Source organism: Xiphias gladius, chromosome 24 (genome assembly GCF_016859285.1).
Source record: "Xiphias gladius isolate SHS-SW01 ecotype Sanya breed wild chromosome 24, ASM1685928v1, whole genome shotgun sequence".
NCBI lineage: Eukaryota > Metazoa > Chordata > Actinopteri > Istiophoriformes > Xiphiidae > Xiphias > Xiphias gladius.
Window position 1 is genome coordinate 7,428,646 of NC_053423.1, and position 21,959 is coordinate 7,450,604.

Below are 21,959 nucleotides of genomic sequence, written 5' to 3' on the forward strand. Positions count from 1 at the left end.
CAGATTAGAGGAGGGAGGAGGGAGAGTAGTTCTGGACACTATCTTTTTTTTTTAAATGTGTAAATTACGAATGGGTCTGTAACAGAAAACCCCTGGGATGCATTTACTATTTCTTGGCCATTGTGGCAAATTGAAATGGTTAGCTTACAAAATAAAATAGTGTCTGGGCTTACAAGCTGACTTTGTTTGAATGCAGTTACAGAGTGAAATCAAACCTGGAAGAAAAATGAGCAAACGTGAATGTAAATAAAAGGATCATGTGTTTTTAATTTTTCTTTCTTTATAGATGATATGCTAAATTTGCAAAGCAGCTGCTTAATAGGGAATACATTTTTCTGACATGAAAATGAAAAATTCTTTAGAAAAGCTGAATATGTTAAGTAAGTGACAAAAGTTCATTCACTTAGGACTCACAGTAGTGTCAAGTCCCTACAATGACTCCACTGGCATATTATCACCTTATAAAGTTGATATGGTGAACGGGTTAGTAAACAGTTGCCACTTTACACATCCATCAAACAAGTAGCAGTTAGAAATTATTTGTAGTTGTTATTCTGGACTGGTGAACGTAAGTCTAAATTTCACTCTCATTTCAGCTCTATTTTGCTCTAAACTATCCCTTGAGTAATATATCTGAAACTTTTGCTGCAAACTGCACCACTCGATTCACCAGCTAGCTGTTTACTTTGTCTGTCTGCTGTTTAATGCTGGGAAGGTGGCACACAGAGTGTCTATCATAGGTTTTTTTGCAGAAGACTGCTGACTACTACAGCTGGAAATGATGCTAATAAGGAGAACCAAAACAAAGCTGTGGGTCAGAAATCCAAAACAATAGGCTGAAAGATGCTAAAACACAATGTAACTCTCAGGGGTAATGCAGGGTGATCATTTTCTGTATAGTATTTTTCCATTGTTAATCTAAAAATACTGATTATACTGTTGTAATGTTATAGATTACTAAAAAAAAATTAATACAGTCTGTTGCTATTGTTTTTACTGATTATGTAGTACAGGATTATATTAAATGCCTGGCATTTATATTAAATGTCAGTTCTTCTTCACCTTTTCACTTAACATAGTTCTTACATTATCCTGCAGTATAATATAATACAAGGGGCTATAAATCTCAAAATGATAGCTGGCTGTCTGGCAGAGGCTGCCATAGTAGACTAACACACCCATATCTAATGTCAGCATTTGAATGCTGGTTGCTGGTGACTTCCCACCCTGGTCTATTACAGCATCAGTCGTCTTTCATGTCTGTGAGTGGTCGGGTTTCAAACCAGACAGAGCTGATTAGCTCTGCAGACAGGCCAAACTCAATTTCAACTCTCTGAAGCGCCACCACAAAGCCTCACTGAGTGGCTCGCCTCCCCACCTTCCCATGACCCAACACTGTCACGGCACTGTCTCACACGCACAAAAACACACACACAGACAGATAAATGTGTACACAGTCATACAAATTCCAATGACTGACTGATGGACGTCTACCAGTCAGTTCTAGGAGTCTCATCACATGTGAAGATCACCCTTAGGATTTACTAAATAAAGTCGAGTGGGCGTTGGTGAAATCGATCCAATAAAACAGAACATAAGTCAAATTTTGACCTGCCAGATATTAAAGAGACTTCAGTTCAGCAGAGAGGTTTACACAGTGATTTACAGTATTTTACCGTACAAAAATCCTATCCACACATCATCTTTCATCTAATTTGTCTGGAAAACGGGAAACACAAAGCTCTCCATTCCCAATTCCACAGCATAATGAATGCCCCTCTGCATACTTTGCTCGTGTGCATCACTGATCTATGATCTTATTTTCGATAAAATCCCAACAAACAAAGAATGCTTGTCAACTCCCTCTTCAGGAATTAAAATTTAATCTTATGTCCATTCAAAGATCTTAATTTTAAAAAGGTGGAACCGGTGTTGCAATTACATGCTGACAATCAGAATTGTCTGGTTTCCAAAGTGAAAGAAAATTATTTCAAACAAGAGCTGTTCACATGGATATTGTTCACTAACAACTGAGCTAATGATAGTTCAGCACTTACCATTATCTGGTTGCATTTTCTATGGTTTCTATGGAAAAACTAACTCTAGCATAAAGCTCTAGTTTGACAGAGGCATGTGTTTGACATTCAGGAGTGTGTGTGTCAAACAAGCGTATGTTCCCTGAGAAATTATAAAGTTGCGTCATCACATTGCCAGGGGATGTAAAACATTTACTGCGTAGCAGAAATTCAAAGGTCAAGTAAATTTTTATAACACGCATATTCTCCTACTAAGACATTCACTCAGAGACATGTGCTTCTAACTTTGTTGAATTCTACCCAGTTAAGTGTTTACATTTCAATTCACAGTAAAGCATCTTGATCTGCGTAAGGAAATGTAGTATCTATCTAACAATGGAGCTTACATATCCATGTCATTATAAGCTTACTTTCACTGCCATTTTTACACACAGACTGACACACATACACACACGTACATGCACCTGATCTGATTGCAGTGGGTCAGCAGACAATTGCGTGCAGAAGTACATCAGCTGACCACAGACAAAGTTGGGAGGTTGGAGTCCTAAACCAAGAGTGCGTGACTCAGAGCTTTAGTCTTAAATTAGTTTTTATGACACTGCTGCAGTATATATAGCCATCATGTCGAATTTTGCCCTCGGGATTTATCACAAAAAACTAATATTTAAATGTCACCTGAGATGTACTATCAACTTTTTTAATTCACAATTATTTTTTTTAAGCATTGATTGACACCATTAAAAAAATGTACATAAAAACTAGTATTAGCCAACCAATAAGCACAGACCTACTAAAAGACAGCTTTCAGAATTACTGAGTTGTAACACACTGGCTTAAGAACAACGCTTAATTATCTCAAAAAGCATCCAGCCATTTCAAGCAAAGAGGATGTAAAACGAAAAATTTGATGATAGCATCACATCATTAGTTCCAGGGAATTATTAGACATCACTGAATCTGAAAACAAGAGTGTACATTCACATTAGCAGCTCTGCAAGGCTGTACATGGACACAGCAGTTGCTTTGAGCTAAATGCTAACATCAGTACACTAACATGCTCACTAGCACAATGTTAAAATGCTGTTTAGCAGGTATGATGTATACTATGTTTACCATCTTTGTTTGGTGTTCTAGAATGCTAACAATTTCTAATTAGCACAAAACACAAAGCTGAGGCAGACGGTAATGTCTCTATTTTTGCAGGTATTTTGGCATAAATCAGAGTACTGGACAAATTTAAATTTTGACCTCGTTATGACACTAAAAAAAAATTGGAGAACCACCAAAACTACAAAAATTCATCCTCTGATCACCATTAACGGTCACACTAAATTTTATGGCAATCCATCCAATAGTTGTTAAACATTTCACTAAAAAACAGAAAAGTCCACATCATGGTGGCGCTAGAGGAAAAGTCAGGGGATCACCAAAATCATCAGGACTCATCCTCTGGGGACCATAAATGTCTGTACAAAATTTCAAGGCAGTTCATCAAATAGTTGTTCATGTATGTCAAAGTAGCAGACCAACTGACCCACATTGCCCCGGCATGACTAAAAAAGAAAAACACACAGTTGATCAGACTGTAGACAGAAGTATGATTCCTCTTTGTCCATCTGCTTTAACTTTTGTAAAATTTCACAAGCTCAAATATTTCAATAATCAGACCATGCACTGGATAAAAAAAAACATGAGAAATTGACTTTTTCACATCCTTTTTTTTTCAATAGAACCCTCTTTTCTCTTGCCTCCTTCCACAGAGAGGTTAGAAGTCAAGGTCAACTATGGAGCAGAGAACCAGGGATGGAAGGGGTTTAGTATCTTGCTCAAATCTACTTCAGCAGGATGGATGCTTGCCAACACAGGGGGCTTGAACCCGAGACCTTTGGTTGAGAGATGGTCTCTTTAACCACTGGGACTCCCTGCTGTCCCTGATGCTTGTAATGCCACGTCTCTGGCCACAAATAAAAGCAGGAGTTGCGTTACAGCCGCAGTCATGATGCCAAAGCAAACCCATTTGCCCAGTGATGACAGACAGGACCTGACCAATTTCTTGTGAAAGCTGGGGTAACATGACTGAACTGTATGGTGTAAGACTGCCACAACTTGCGTGGGAAATGGCCTCTATCAGAGTTTAGCATTAACTACAGTCAGACTACTGAATTAGCTTTGGCCTTAGCACCTACCAGAGACCTTTTAAAAAATGTAATGAGATTTACCATGGGATAGATCTAAAATCTGATGGAGATGCAGCGTCATGTTATCTGTTCATAGTTGCCTGGTCATAATACCCTGAGAACAACTGTATTTATGTTATCAAAGGCAACGCAGGTCATAAACTTGTCATTTCACACACAGTTTTACTGGCTCATAATATAAGCTGTGTATCCCTTTAAGAAAGACAGAAGCTTAGTGAAGAATGTTCAGATTCCAACTCTACAGCTGGAGGGAGAGAGATAGTATGATAAAACCATGCCAATGCAAATACAATTCATCTACGTCTGTAGACCAATGCACTGCACATCTGAGAGTCTTGTCTACATTGTTTTGTAAGCCATCTTTAACTAAACCAATCTGCACACATCAACGCGTACATGTACTCAAACACCTTCACAACCTTCACTAGCCTGGACGTAAATGCCACATTGTGGCCAGTCTGGCACTGTTCTTTCTGAACTTAAGTGATTTGATCAGTGAAGGTTTCATTCAATCAGTGCAAGACTAGCTCATTTTAAGCATTAGAGTAGATTTAATTACATGATGGTTCCACACACATCCACTGAAGGATTCCAGTTAATACTGTGGCTGGTTCAGTTAGATGTTTTACAGTCACAACATTCTTTAAAAAGACTAAAGAGTTTACAGCCATGCTACCACCTCTGTGAGGCTGTACTTACGCACAGAGGTGCTTTGAGCTAAATGCTAACATCACATGCCAACATGCTCGACATGACAAGTCTAACATGTTGATGATTAATAGGTAATGTTTACCATGTTCACCATCTTAAGTTGATATGTCGGCATGCTAAAATATGCTAATCAGCACGAAACAAAGTAAAGATGAGGCTGATGGGAATGTCATTAGTTTGCAGGTAAACTAAAGTATGGGACAAACTGAAATTTTGACCTGATGATGCTGCTAGATGAAAAGCTAAGATATCAACTAAGCTATTATGAATCATCGTGAGGGGGAGGTTTAAAGTCTGTACCAATAGTTGTCAAGAGATTTCACTCAAAGCTACAAATGTCTATTAAATAGTGGCACTACCGTGAAAGTCAGGGGATCATCACTTCATTCAGATACATCATCTAGGAACCATGAATGTCTGTACAAATTTCTTGGCAATCCGTCTAACACTTGTTGAGATATTTCAGTCTGGGCTGACATTGTCATTCCTCGAACCATGCAACTTAAGTTACTCCATTTGATATTTTTAAGCATTAATGTATCAATGTCACATTAATTAATGATTGTCAATTAATCAAGTGGAGCTGTTCCTTCATATTAGTGGTTTTGTTTCCCATGACACACACATTTAACAGTCTTTTACCTACTCTGCTTCTTCAGCCAAAAGGTTTTTTTCTCTTTTGCTGATGATGATAAACCTGATGGAATGTTGGAAGTGATTTTTCCATGTGCCTTTTACTCCTTCCAGCATGGGCTTTATCACTGTTTGTACTGGAAGAATACTACCAGCTTCCTGTTTTTGTGCCATTAAGCAGTCTTAAAGAATTTCCTGCCTACTCCAACCTGGTGACATGTCATAAAAAATGGAGTACAGAAGAAGCAAAATGCTGCCAGGCCCCTGAGCCATAATCTGTTTGAAAAATTAAAGCAGTAATGCATCATCGATGTCAGATACAAAGAATATGCAAAGCAGCTTTATGAAAATCGTAGACAGAAATCGCAAACTGCAATTAAAACTGTCGAAATACACTAATAACCATAAAATGACATATGTTTTTATGTACTATAACAAGTACCAACTGATTATTACCTCTCTAGATGAACAAGACAGCTGTTAAATGAACAAAACTGTGGACAAAATTAAGATGCTCTGGGAAAGAGAAATGACACAACATCTAGTTGGCTCTCAAAAACACTCACAACGTTCCTTTGTACAAACTGCAAGTTCTGCCTCTGACTTCAGACCTTGTGGGATGATGTCAACGAAATGCAAAAAATAATGCTTTGCCTTATCACATGTATATGTGTGCATGTGAACTGAATAATGCCCCCTACGTGTGTATCTGTGTGCGCGTTGAAGTGGGTGTGTGTGAGTGAGTGCGCATCTAAAATAACCTTTGTTGTCTGGGGTGGGCATCCTGAAAACATCTTTGAGAAGGATGGAACATTCCTGGGACAGGAGGCTCTACTGGAGAAGGAAGGGCAAGGCTATGACACACACACGCTCACACCCACACAAACAGTGACGCTAAGAGCCAGGGTTGAAGCGTGTGAACCGGAAATGGGCGCCTGTCTTGCCAGAGTCGGCGGACAGATTCAAAAGGTTCAGAGAGATCCGATCTGCAGACGTTCCCAGCCATATTCCCAGCTCAGATACGGAAGTCTGCACTCGGTCTGCAGCATCCTGGAGACATTGCTCATCTCCTTCCACAGCAAAACATGTCTGTCACTCTCCGTGTGTGTGTACATGTGATTGATAATCATTCTTCCGTAATAACACACACACACACACACACACACACACACACACACACACACACACACACACACACACACACACACACACACAAACACACAAACACATACAGTCAGATAACCCAGGGTGAGCTGTTGTGTAATGGAAGGAAAGGCTGTACGCAGCCAAAGTCAACACATGCTGCTCTGACCTGAACATAACAGGCCAGTCAGCTGGTTTCAAAACACACACCCACTCACTCACTTGTGATAGTGGTCAAGTAAAGGACAACAAATACAATGAGACGGGCAGAATCCATCTCAACTATAGTGGTGTTGACCTGTAACAACTTCAAAAACTAAGGACATTTTTAAAACAATACTACAGCCAGCCAAGTGTATTTATTTAATCACTGTATGCTGCAACATGTGATGTCATGTCCATGTAATTATTTAACTTAACTTACGGTAGATGTACTAGAAAGTCGGAAAGGTTTTTTTCCCTATAATAGCACTGGAAGGTAGCCCCTCAGTCAGGACCTTTCCAGCACTTGAGCACACCTGCGTCCTCCAGTCAATTGTATAATTTCAGAGAGTGTGTATTAGCGCAAGGTGAGGTGGTGTAGGTACAGTATACTTACATGCTTGTCAGAGCTCTGCGTGGGGCTGAGAACCGGGGAGCCTGCGGGGCTGCAGAGCTCAGGGAAAGGGTTGGGAATGGCCGGCAAGGAGGCTGGACGCAGCTGCTGCTCTTCCTGCAGGCACCTACAGAGGGAGACACACACGCTTATGTCACTGTACTGGCTGACCAGAGAAAGACTGACAGTAGTGTGTACACATGGTGATGGGAATCATTTGGGTATGGAAAGACACAACCCACATCTTATAATGGACTAAAAAGTTAATTTGAACTCAGACCTTTGATCAAGAAAACGTGACAAGAGTTTTGGCTTAAAAAGTGACGTATTAATGCCCCAAACTATAAGCTTGTAGTGACTTACAGTCAACACTTAATTGTAACATTGTTTAAATTATAACTACATTTTGCCCCTGCGACTATGTTAATTAATGTAATTTATTCACACTAATTACCAGGAAAAACAAAAGGCTAAATTATTTAGTTGCCAAGGGATTGTAGATAATGACTGTGGAACGTATGGTGATTTAGGAAATAGATTGTCTGTAATATCACAAGCCCAAAATAATCAACAACAAAACAACAATAACAGCAAAAACGCTCTATAAGCTACAGTAAGTAATCATACATTTCTAATGAATCTGATTTTCAAAGAGCACCTCACTCTCATCATTTACAATTTCCAACTGGATTTAAAACCAAGATCTGTAATTCAATCAATCTGGACAATCATGTGCAATCTATGCCCCCATTTTATACTGTATGCTGATGAGTATAAAATATAAAAAATGGAGTGGAAGGAAAAGGGATAAAGGCGTAGAGAAAACAGTATAAAGACAGCTGGAAGCAGATTGCTTATCTGATGCACACAAACCGACAAAAAAAAACAAAAAACGGAAAAATAACAAAAGCCAAACAGAAGTGCTCTTCCTCAGGCAATGGTGTCTTGTCTTTTAACACATATTTTCATTTCTGCAGGCACAGTGCTTCCAGCTGTCTTTATCTTAAACACAAAACAGTGAGATAAACACATGACAGTTATGTTTGTCTACCTGGCAGCCTGGATGTGCATGGGCTGAGAGTGCCGCAGCCTCTCTCTGTAGGGAGAGGAGGAGGGCAGGGGCGGGGTGTGGCGACGGTGGGCCTGGCCGTGTCCCGGGTAGGCAGCAGGCACATGGTGGTGATAGTTGTGTGCAGTCTGCATGTGACCATTGTTCAAAAGTAGCGTTGTGTCTGCCCGTGTAGAGTACACACTCTCCATGGACGAGTTCATCTCATTCACCAGCTGCTCCAGGTCCACATCGTCATCTGTGGACGCAGGTGGAGGGTGGGAGTGGAGAGCGGGAGAAAGGTAGAAAGAGGAGTGAGTGACAGAGAAAGGACAGCAAACATCCACTAGGTGTCAACTCGTGGGTAACAGTGTGAGAGATCATTTTTAATTTAATTATTTTACATCCAGATGATAGTCATTAAAAATCAGCCTTCATAGACTGTAGTGCTAACTCTCTACTCTCAGCTGAGATTAAACTTAAGTGAATCAGCCTAGTTTAACTGCAGTAGCCACATTTATTGGTGAATAAAACCTGTGGTCTTCACATTTGATATAAACGGCTTATTAAAAGGTATAACAACACAACCATGAAGTCTGGTTATGGATATCTCTACATTCCAAGCCATGTGTCTTTTCTTGATGTTGAATCAGTAGATTTTTTTTTTTAGCACTTGATACTCAAAAATCCCTTGCCTTTCAGGTATAAATTAAGTTAAACTTGGGGACTGCACTAATAAGTTACCATTTCCTCACCTTACAGCAATTTATTTTTAAATTCTGAACTTCATAAAGTGAATGTGCACTGCCAGCCAGTGAGAAAAGTATACTAGTGGGATAGAAATATCTGTAGTAAAGCCAGTTTTATGTTTAGGGCTGAATAAATACGTGTAAGTAAGTCCCGCCCGAACACCACGCACAGAATTCCTGACATTCCTGTAGGAAGAAATTACAGCTATCGGGGAACGTTCACCTGCCTGTTCAAGGCACATTGTAACCAAATGATCAGGACAAAGTAGGGCAACAAAACACACACACCCACTTACACTCAGAGCAGCATAGGACACAATGTATGCTATGCGGGGCTAATTATACAGGAGAGTTAAAATATAAAGCACTGTATTGTACTGCATGTAAACACACAGTGAACATACACACTGAGCCCACCAAGCTGAAAAAAAAGCCACTGTACCAAAAACAGCAGGAGTCGGCCCGTTTGATCTCAGATCACAAGGAGATATACATGACACACACATACACACACATATGCAAACATATGTACACATATGCACACAGAAAGGACAGTCTGGGACACAGGGTCTTGTGATCCTGGGGTTCATGAGTGGGACATAGGTTGTGATACACACAGGGGGGTGGGACACAGCTGTAAAAGAACAAGAGAGCACATGAGGACAGTCACAGATGGATATTATGTAAAGCTGCAATATACTGTTGGCCTTTTTCACAGCAGGCACTTTAACTTAAACCTGCTGTGCGGAACTTTTGTCTCCCCCTTCTGGCAGTGACAGTAATTACACAAACACTGTTGAATACAGAGAAATTTCCACAGTTCCGAAAAAATAATCCATTATTTAGGTAGGGTAAGTGTAATAGCTACACAGCCTACTAAATATTTTACAAATCCCCACCTGTTGAAGAGCTCTGCCATTTTCTGCCATTTCCTTCTTTCAGCACTCTCCAACGGACTACACTACTGGTAGTCCGTGTTTGTCCTCACTGTTGATCACTTTCTTTTTTTAGACTTTAATCCTTCCTCTGAACACAGAGTTTCTTTTTTATCTGGAGCATCAAAAACTTTTCTTGGACGCTTCCTAGGTTTTTCTGCCATAGGCTCTTCCATGTTCCTAGTTGCGGAAGCCTACTCCTTCTCCGCCACCATGGTTGCTCCCCTCCTCAGCATTGGCAAACTTGCTGGCTGACATTAAACGCATTGCTACTGGTGTGCAGCACAGGAATGTCGCCACAGACACCAGATTTAAAACTCCACATACCAACTCTCAGTTTACTGAGAAACGCAGAGATTTACCTGGCGCTGACAGGCTTACTCAGCATTGCATGAACTCGTTTTGACAAAAGCTATAACAGACGTTCATTTATATGTAAAAGTCCCACACTACAGCTTAAAAGTATGAAAAGCACAGGTGTAATTGATAACATTAACAATTTCTCTATTCTGTTCAATTGTCCCAGTAAGTCAGTGTGACAGTGAGCCAATAAGTTCATATTTCTAGCTTTGACTAAATGTCTCGACAACTAACAGATGGATTGCCAAAAAATTTGCAACAGGCATTCATGTTCCCCTCACGATGAATTGTAATAACACCATAGGCCCCTTCATGTATCTATTTTTCCTTCATCTAGCACCATCCTTATCAAAATTTCAGTTTATCCAATACTTTGGTTTGTGTCCCAATATCTGCAAAACTAATGATATTCCTATCAGCCTCTACTATACTTTTTGTTTGATGCTAATTAGAAAAGGTTAAAATGCTAACTCACTAAACTAAGACGTTGAACACAGTACACACACCTAAACATCAACATGTTAGCATTGTTACTTCAAGCATGTTAGCATGCTGACGACAGCATTTAGCTCAAAGAACTGCAGTGACTATGGACAACGTCACAGAGCTGCTAGCATAGCTGTAGATTCTTTGTCTTGTTTACCTATGCAGCAGCTGAGGGTCCCAGTGAAGGTAATTTCCTCCCTCAAAAAATATGTCTTTGTTAATTAGCTGTTATGCCCTGTTTCTAGTCTTTATGCAATGCTAAGCTCACTGGCTGCTGGCTGAAAATTCCAGAGAGCAAATGAGTGTTTCCCAAGATGTTAAACTATTCCTTTAGGGAACTTTGACTAGAATTTAATATAATGTTTTGGGGGTTTGAACAATGCTTGGCCATGCAACATCAGTTTGTAAAGATGAGCTATATTTACTTGTAAAATGATCACTCTGAGAGAAAGTTAGAAGCTCATTCACGTCTGCGTCAGCTGTGTCAATTGAATGGGATCGGAGAGAGGTGCGCGTATGGAAGGAAAGCCAACATCCCGATCATGGGGGAAATCCTTGTGACTCTCTTCTACAGAAAGTAGCTAAGGTTTGTCCAAAAAGTCGCTGGATTTGTCACTAGGTTCTTCTGTGAAGAAAAGTCCCTAAAGGGGTGTGAAAAGTCGTAAATCTAGCGACAAAAGTGCTAATTTGGCAACACTGCCTGTAAACATCATCCTGATGACCCAGTAAAAACTGTTTACGCCAATTCATTTTGAAAGACCAACAGCCAATGGGGAAACTCCAACATTAGGCCGGTTGACCAACGGTGTTATGTCAGCACTCTCACGTGGCATTCAGTTGACCAATGGTGTAACATTATCGCTCAGTCAGTTAGTCAGTTACAGACATAAGCGTCTATTGCACTTGTGTCCATGACTGACTGACTGACCACTGTTGCGGTCCAGCCAATAACTATAATCTCTAAATGCAAAGGAGGTAGTTGGTTTTATCATTGGTAAGTTTAGTTTTTCTCACTGTCATTGCAAAGAAAAGTAAATACACTTAAAATCATTATTTCATGTCCACAAATACGAAGAGCAACCATTGTATTAATTACTGGAAGTTTGAAGGTTTTCTCTCTTGGAGCTTTTCTCTGTTGCAGCACCACTTTGTAATTTAGGCTGATAAGGCGACTCTCCCTTCTCCCATTGCTGGCTTGGCCCACAACACACTGGTGGCTTCAGTCGGGGCAATCATAGGACATATACTATGAAAATGTCTTCTCCTTCATCTCCTCTACTCACTGTGACTTTGAATGTAGAAGTACTGTTGCAGCAGTCTGGCTTGCATCTGACGACAAAACCTACCATACAACCGTAGGCAGTTCATTCCTCTCAGATCCCAGAATACACTGAATGAGTGCTCTCTGTCCCTGGCCATGACAACCTGCAATCATAGATCTCTGACGGTAGGCTAGAGGTCAGACAACAGAGCTGGACGTTCTTGGTTTTGCAAAGTGCAACCAAGTTCTTTTACATGCAATAAAAATATATACTCAATTTAGTATTAAAATGCACTTTTGGTACATTTTGAACATATACTCAAACCATATACTGTACAGTTTTTGGTTTTTGTTGTTGTTTCTGTATTTGCATTGTATTGGCGTTGTCAGTGTATTCACATTTTGCATTGTAGGAGGCACATGTTTTCCTTATGGACAATAAAGTGAAAGTGAAACTAAAGAGGTCTTGGATTTCAGTCTCCTAACATGAGATGTAAATGTGGATGGATAAGGGGGATAAGTAATATTTTCTCCCTTAACAATCCTCACTGCGATGCAAATTATTTTAAAGCCTGCAGCTATCGTTAATATCGGCAATTAACACAAATCAAATAAGAGGCTCCATACTAAAAATTACGAACAAAACATTAAATCTGGTACAGTACATTCACTGGCTTGCATGCAGGCAACACATACAAAGACACGTCATCAGATCATCAGAAACACAAGCCTAGCATAAATGAAGGGCAGGTAACCTGGACCTGGCATGGTCTAAATATACAGCACATCCATCAGTGTGGTTGATGTGATCTTTATCTGTAGTGCAAAGTAAGAATGAAACACTAGATGGGTGACTTTGACTCTTGCTTTTTCACTGAAGTCATCAGTTATTTTTTTTTTCTTAAAAACATACCATCAGGAGAACTTCCGCTAGTTGTCGATGATTGTTTGCTATATTAAAAACGGAATACATCACCTTGAAAACAATTAAGAAATTTTAAAGACTTCTGCTTATATAACTATATGATGGTCTTTTTTTTTTTTTTTTTTTTTTTTAATCATAACTACCACTTGCAGAACTACCTGACAATTCATGATGATTTACGTTAATAACATAGTTTAGCTAAATATTTGGACAACTGTACACAAACACAGTACATTGACATTTGCATTTTAAAAGCTGTGTGTCTATGACATCATGTTAATATCCTCAGATAGCCTTATGCTTTTAGTATCATTAATTTGTGGTTTAATTCAGTGCAGTCTATGAATTATTATTATTATTATGATTAAGGACTGTAATTTACTTTTCCTTTTCCCCTCAACCTGACTCATCAACTTCTTCTTCAGTTAATGCTTTTCCATTTCCCACAAATATGTTCACAACTACCACAAAGTGGATATGAAATTGCTACGATCAGTTTATTTTTATGAGTAGGTGAAAAAAGTCGTATCAGTGCAGGAGTTTTTCCACATGAGAAAAAAACAAGTCACAGCATTGCATTCTGGTACCTTGAGGCTACTGTCAGTGGAAAATTTGCTCTGAAAAATGTTTTTCCATGATTTCTTCTTGATATAATTGTTTTCCTTCTTGACTTTGATGGACTGACAATCAAACCTGATGATTACTATTGTAGTTTTACATAAACTAAACCATCATTTTTTGATATCAGCAGGAGTTAATACGACTCAACTACCAAGCAAACTGGGCTTAGAAATACTAGAATCTGGAACTCAAATACACATCTTCTCTAATCACTCCTGGATTGTCACTGCCTGTATTCGTGTATGAACTTGCATACTTTCTACTATCTCCACCCCTGCACCACAGACCTATGGCCTACTTACTATAGACTCCCCTCTCCCCAGCACTGGGTGACCTACAGCCCTATATAAACACCACATCCACTCATGCCATTCATGTGAAGCCATATTTACAATACTCTCACACGAGCATGACCAACGCACATCACCAGAGCAGACAATCCACTGAACGACCAACCAAAGGAGAAAAAAAAAGAGGCTGAAGAGGGGAGAAATTCCAGATTGGCCGCTTTCCAAAAGGATTCCCAAGATTTTCCGCAATGGCTGAAGGGATTTCTGGGAATATACTGGAAGCAGGCTAATGCATGTGTGTGTGTATTGGGAGGATGGGGGATGCAGAAAAGTGCTGAGCAGTGCTAAAAAAAGGGGGGGAAAAACACTTTAGCACTTGTCTATAACCTCTCCATCTGGAGAGCAGAGCCTGCAGTGATGGAGGGAGACAGTGTCCTAGATGGAGATTGAGATAGAGAGAGGGGGGGATTTCTAGGAAGACAGGAAGAGCATTTAGTCGGCCAGCAAATAGATTTTGGCTGTGGAGAGGTCCCATAAAAAAAGGATGAAAAGAGGAAAAGTATGAAATATGGATAGAACTGTTGTGTCATCCATCTTTTACAAAACAGAGAGTAGATGAAGAGATTGAAGATTTAATGGCCATAAAACTTATTTTCTATTTAGGAGAGGAGAGGAGAGTTACCATGGTGATGTGGCAAATTTTGATTGGCTGAACGCTGAAAGCCTGGAACAATCAGCTCCTCAGGCCGGCGAGAGGAAGTGCGGTCCATGCTTTCCTATCAAAGAAAAAAAAGAAAAAACAAGGGCAAGACAACGTGTTATTTTCACAGAGTTCAGAGGTTCAGACAAAGGGTGGGTTCATGCTTCCACTCTCAAGGAACGTCAGGCTTCAAGTTCAGAGACCAGTGACCTGTTGACGCTATAGAACTTCTGACCTTTCCCTTTCTCCCTTTCTCTCCCTCCCTCTCTCTCTCTTTCTCAGACACACACACACACACACACACACACACTTTCACACATGCTTGTTTCAAATTCTCACGTTAAAATCGTATCAGGTACACATTCGTGCATTTAAAAAAAAAACAAACAAAAAAAAAAAAAAAAACATATAAATCATTTTTAGAGCAAAAAACATACCAGCTCTGGCACACTTATACAATCTCACACTTCTGGAGATACACGCACGCACTGCCAAGTTTCTGACACATTGTCTAATTTGAAGCTGCCTAGAGGCAAGAAAGCTGCAGAGGAGAAAGGGACGGAAAAAAGCCAAACAAATTTTCAATCTTCCCTTTTCCAGGAAAATGAAGAACGCGGAAGCATTGCTTCCAGGAACTGCTCATGGCCAGAGGTCCCGTTGTGCATGCGTGCACATACACACACACACTCACAGCTCCCCTCGGTGCTTCGAAAACATCCATAAATGCCCAGAGTAAGATTTATAGCTCTGAGAAGAAGCAGCCAAAAGCTTTCTAAGGAAGGCAATTTGGCTGCAGGGCCTGAGGGCTGACTGAGAAAGTCTGCAGGCTTCAGCTGGAGCTGACTAGCTGAGATACAACAACTTATCTACTAAACTCCCTCTCGCATACAGTATACCTTACTCATCATGCGACAGACACGCAAGCCAACATGCAAGCAACAGTGAGCATTACTCCAAATTCACAGAAAAAGGGTACTCCTGATCACACAGATGAGATAACCTAACATTAAACTCTTAAACTCTGCCAGATCCACTGGTATTTTCATCTTTACAAATGTTGCATGGCCAAATGTTGCATGGCCAAGCACTGTTCAAACCCACAAAAATTATTTTAAATTCTAGTGAAGATTCCAAAGTCCCTCAAAGGAATCCTTCAGCATCTTGGGAAATACTTTTCAGCCAGCAGCCAGTTGGCTTAGCTTAGCATAAAGACTGAAAACAGGGAGAAACAGCTTGCCTGGCTATGTCCAAAGGTTAAAAAAAAAAACTTGCTTCCAGCACCTCTAAAACCCAGTAATTAAGTTACTATTTCTCATTTAATTAATCTGTACAAAATCTGAAATGTAAAAACAACAATTCATTTTACGGTTGGTTATGTGCCGGACTATTTCATAGCTAGGAGCAGCAGCTTCCTGGAATCTGTGCTGGTTGCCAGGCAATTACTCAGAGCCAAGAAGCAGTCCAGCACATAATTTCGTGAAACAGCAAATTGTCCTTTTTATACTTTGGTTTTTGTATAAATTGAACAAACAATATCTAACGTGTTATTTAGTAATCTTAAGAGCTGCTTGTAGATGGATTGTGTTACCACTGGACAGAGCCAACTTAGGTTGGCTAAAATAAAATAACCCCGCTGCTGGCTGGAACCTAATTTGACCGACATGAGAGTGGATTAGACCCATTTGCCAAAGTGTGGTAGTCCATTCAGTGGTTGTTGAGATATTCCAGTCTGGACCAAAGTGGCGGACTGACTGACACAGCCATCCATAGAGCCATTTTGCTAGCATGGCTAAAATCCTAAATGACACTAGAAGCTGAGTATTGATTTTAACATACAATTATAGGTTGGGGACAAACTGCTTCAAATGATGGTTAACAAACTTCTGTTTCTATTACTGTTCTTCTTGGGGGACTGATGGGTGCTTTGTATCTTTGGCAAAATGCAGATCCATAGCCTTATTAAACATACTTTTAGGGTGGAATATTCTGGTGGATTTACTACAGTCTGTGCTAAAACCATCTTTGAGATTGCTGGCTCTGAACAATGTTGTCTCCTCCTGCTTGTTCTTTTCTTCTGGAGAATTGCTCGCTTTCATTCCCTGTCCTGCTGTACTGTCATGGTGATTTCTGCTCTAAAACAGGTGTGAAAAAATTAAAGAGCCATCTCTTGTCATTTTCTTCGACTTTAGTGCTTCACTTCTCGTCCTGGATTAAGTCTTAAAGTTACATTTGTTTTGGACCAATGTCACGGTTCTTGGAGTCAGCAGAAGTTGCGGAGATCTGTAGAAATCTTAGGCCTGGTGTTTGGATCAGCTTGACATATTGGGGTTGCTCTTGTCCATGGATAGGCATCCAGTAACTACTCTTGACACCTCTTTCATCCTGAACTTCTCCCCTTTCGCCCTATAGCCCACAGCATTAACATCTAGGCATTTCAACAATGTTTCTCTCAGGGCATCAAAGGCTATGCTTCCTCGAAAGCACAAGCAGGACCCGATTGCCATGGCGACTGCTGCGTAGGGGCCGCTGACCTCTGACCTCTAAGAACAGAAAGACGGAACTGTAGTTTATGTTCTCAGACAGAAAAGACATGTTCAGGACTGCTGGCACATATACTGGCGTTTGGAGGAGAGGATCTGTTAAACACTTCATTCTTTCCGCTCTTCTGACCAGTTGAAGTCGTAATTCCGGCTGAGCTTCGAGTCTACGGTTTCTTGTTGCTCTGCAGTGTATGCACATGCAAATCTACAAACGCACACTCATACATTCGGAGATGGAAGGGAAAAGAGAGAAGGCTGGCTGCTTACTCTGAGACATCTCTGGCACAGATCCAAAGTTCTCACTAAGATAGACAGATGCACGCACACACACACTTCGGAGACAGGCCTGGAATGGTGCCCAGATTCCTAAACATGCCCAGTGTTATGTATAGCGTTATGTAAGTATGCAGAAAAGAGGGCTCATTTGCTCCTTGTCTATACAAACCTAACCTACAGTCGCTGCCTGCACAGAGACTCCATGGGGTATAGGTGTGCAGTGTGTGTGTGTGTGTGTGTGTGTGCCATGCTGTGTCATGTCAACTGGCAAGCTTTGCATAACACACACACACACACACACACACACACACACACACACACACACACACACAGCAATGTTGTAACCCACTTCTCTCTCTCTAACCATCAAACTGTTTTTTCTCTACTAGATGCAGGGTGGAGGAATGTTGTTTTCTATGGGGATTCAATTCACTATTCACTGCAGTCTTACTGGTGCAAAACCCTTTCCTGGAAGCTAACGTGAACCAATCCAACTTAATGTCACCTCAACAGGGGCTCAGCAGTCCCATGGTGTGGGTTAGCAGGGAGCTGCATTTTTGTACCTCCACTAAGAGGAATAAGGCAGCTGAGGCTACGTCACCTCCATCGTACCATCAGTCCCAGTACGACTACATACCATCAATCCCATGCTTTCAGGTCTATCACACAACAAAGCCCACAGCTTGTTATTGCTGTTTGTTTAGTGCTCTATTTATAAACCTCCACATTTCTCTTTAGCCAAATTCTTTAGGTTACCGGAAGGTTGGAGAGGAGAAAATCCAAGCTGAAAAACAAAGGGCTCATTCTGTAGGAGTTGGACGGTGGAAGTGGGTCTGTTGTATTGCAGAGACGAGATATTTCACCTAACTAGGCTGGGAGTCATTCACTGTGAAGCAAGGAGACTCACAAAGCCACTGTACACATGTTGATACTCAGAGGTTTGTATAACTATACTTGTGAGAACTTTCCTAAAACTACAGTCTTTTCCTAACCCATAACCCAAACCTAAACCGTTTTCTAACCTAAAAACAAATCCAAACTTGAAGCTGTACTATACTGACTGTGCTGTATTTTAATATTAACAATGATTTAGTCTGTGTCATCTGAATTTTGTTGCTCATAGTGACAAAAAACACAGAGAATTACTAGTAACTCTGCAGTTCCCCTCAGCTCTATAAAGCGTTTTAGGCTCTTTTACCTCATTGTTTTGGTCTTCCAGCCCACAAATTCACTGTTTGGTTCACATAGCTCTCATCAATTGTGTGTCAAGCCACAACAGGGAGTAGTTTTCAGCAAAAAAGCTGCAATAACATTAAACCCATTGTACACAAATAGTCCAGCACCAAACATCACACAGACAAAGTTAGCGACCAAAGAACCACATCTTTTTTCTTAGGAATTGGAGTGGGCCAAAACAGAGCTAAAAGAGATATTAATATTCCCAGATAGTAAAATTATTCTGGCTATTACTTGGGCCACATATTGATTTTCTTCTGACTAATATATATATGCCCAGTTCCTTAGCCCAAGTCCGGCACACATACAGCATGAATTTCCCATGCTATTTCCACATCTGGACCAATTCTGGAACACACACAGAAAATCTTCCTGGCTGTCAGCTAACACTGGATGATAACAGCTAGAATCAGCCCAGATGTGAAAGTATATAGGCCAGACTCAGGCTAAGGACCCAGGCGTATGTTATACCAGAAGTTTAAATTTGGCTTCTGGATTGGACTTACAGTCCTCTGGTGGCATTCAAAATAAATGCTAATTTACCTCTGTGTCTCCTGAATATATGAATAGACAGTTTGCTAACACATTCACTATGACAACATTATAAGGTGATAATATGTCAATGTTGGGTTTTCAGGGTGTTCTGCTTCTTTTTTTAAGAACTTGGATCTCATTTTAGTAGATGCTGCCATTCGTTATCTCGATTTATGATAACTTCATTACTGTGATGAGGGGGGCTGGCAACATTGCTAGAAGGGAGTTCAATGTAGGACATACATGAGCAGGTCAGCTAACAGAAAGCTAAGTTAGCTTCCTAATCAAATAGGAAATTAGCAAAATTTTTTCCGCAGCGGAGTTCACAACTGTCAATTTGACTAAATAATAACCAACAGTTTGTTCATGGACAATATGAATAAGTTGTAGAATAAAAATACCATCATTTGATGACACAAGGTTTCACTTTGGATAATCCTGATCACCATTAATTACTTAGCTAAAACAATGCAGGCTTTGGCATTAGCATGACAGGACAGCACTATCTACTAAAAACACAGGTGAATGTTGGGCAGATGTTTTGGTCATTACTGGGCAAAATGAGTAGACAAACTCCTAAAAAGTTAGGATTTTTGTTTAACCCTAACCCTAAAGCCTTGCACCTAAATTTGTCCTCCAAGTTAGTTAAGTTTAGTATGAAATATACAAGCAATTTTTCTATTACCAAAGCTAGGTTTGCATGACTCCCTACCAGTATTAAGTGGTTACAATACTGTTACTTTTCCATTGTTTTTGTTCATCCATCATGAACAATGAGGACCACTAGAATCAAGGATTATTGTCATTTTGACTTGTCAAACACAGGTGCAACTAATCATGGAAGCAATGTTATTGTGTATGTTGGCTTACATCTGGCAGAGCTGAATGAAATGGAGCCGTCGTTAGAAGGTAGAAGTTACGCCTGTGCTTTTCCAGCTATGACAAGTCAAAATATCAAGAATAAAAAACATTTATTAGGCCTACATAAGTTTTTCTGTTTCCTGAAAACTAAACTGGAGCATTACTTTGACATGTTCTCAGTTAATATGCTACCATCTTCCACTGATTGGCACATATACAGATGAGAGACAAAATATTTACCTGGTAGTTTGGGTGACGTAAGAAGTAGTCAGGGCATCCCGCTAAGGCCATGGTGTTCCTCTGTAGGGAATGACACCCACTGGTTTCACCAGCACCCTGCACATGGGGGAAGGGTATAGCACAGAAAACCGACTGAATTAAAAAAGTGAAAGAAAGCACCTATCACTAAACTAATAAAGAGTAGAAAAGAAAACACAAAAACATAAAATGAACTGAATGATGAAGAAAAAAGGAATCAGGGCACTCACAAAAATGAATTGAATTCACAATATAGACTTAACATTCCAGGTGAGGATTGTTGTCTGCGCTAAACACAACTTTGTTAATTTGGTATCTATGTGGTAGAAAGAAATAAAACCAAAACCCTAAACCCAACTCTCTTCTAAAGAGAAAACAAAGCCTGCATGTGTGATAGAATGTGCATGCATGGATGAACGTGTGCACACCAAATCCAATGTAAACACAGCAAATGTGTACAACACACACAAGTCAGTTCCCAAACAAAGCCTGAGGCTTAAGACTAAATAAGAAACCCTCTCCAAGCTAGCAACACATGACCACTCTCCACCTGCAGACTGATGGGGAAGGCAAGAGGGGAGAGAGGAGAGATGGGAGGGAGGGTGGGGGAGAGGCTTTCTGAAGGAACTTGAAATAGGAGTCGACAATTTCCACTGCATTGTGCAGCATTATCTGCTGTGAGTAAGCAGGGGAGAGTTTTGCATTAGTGTGTGTTTGGAAAGAGGATGCACACACTGCAACAATTTTCAGCATTGAGCTGTATGTTGCTTGGACTATAAAACTACTGGATGCCTATGTAAATCAATTTATTTTCCTGCATGGTTGAATAAAGGGACATTTTCTTCATGCAAGTTGCCCTCTGGAGTGTTGAAAAAACAATTCTCCAACTTGCAGCTACATCCCAAAATTCATTCCAACAACTTAACATATGAAGATAAATGGGTTCCATGGCCCTGAGTAATGTCATTTTTGGGGATAGATCTTTAACTCTTCTTTCCTTGTAACTCCTTTTCCTAATCATATCCTCGCCTGTCAGATCACCATCAAAATTGAATCGACTGGTCCCTTTAAGAACTCCCATCTGCCCACCCAATTTCATTGAAAGCTATAACAACATTTTAGAGATGTCCAGCTTATAAACTGGACTTTTTTCTCAATTCAAGAAAAATAAGAATACTCCACAAAGGAAGAAATGATTTGTTATGATGGATATATCTGCAGCCCACATATAAATTTCAGGGAAGTGCTGAAACTGATACTGCTTCCAAGAAAGGTTTAGCAAACTGAATTTACACACACACTGAACTCTGCATCTCTCTCAGTGAAGAGATCCTCTCCCTCTTTGACTCTGCTGGTTTCTCTTCACTTTCTCTCCCAGCATGTCTCCATTGTACAGGTCATTATATAACAGATATCAGATGGTTTAAACAATATCTCTTCCTCCTTCTCCTCCTCCTCCTCCTCCTCCTCTCTTCTCCTTCTCCCTCCCTTTTCACCCCACTAATTACTGTTTCCACTGGGGCTCTGCTATCTTTAGGTTGCTCTGCTGACTGAGAATGT

At 40.3% G+C, this 21,959-nt stretch overlaps 1 protein-coding gene across 1 annotated transcript in view; it reads right to left on the reverse strand.

Moving 5' to 3' along the window:
• LOC120786129 (growth factor receptor-bound protein 10-like) overlaps positions 1-21,959 on the reverse strand; it is a 48,561-nt gene that overhangs the window by 25,000 nt on the left and 1,602 nt on the right. The window contains exons 2-5 of the mRNA XM_040121297.1: positions 20,382-20,477; positions 14,677-14,770; positions 8,371-8,626; positions 7,323-7,446 (exon numbers count right to left, since the gene is read on the reverse strand). Of these exons, the coding sequence (XP_039977231.1) occupies positions 7,323-7,446; positions 8,371-8,626; positions 14,677-14,770; positions 20,382-20,432 (525 nt within the window). The 5' untranslated portion in view covers positions 20,433-20,477. The remainder of the gene's footprint in view (positions 1-7,322; positions 7,447-8,370; positions 8,627-14,676; positions 14,771-20,381; positions 20,478-21,959) is intronic.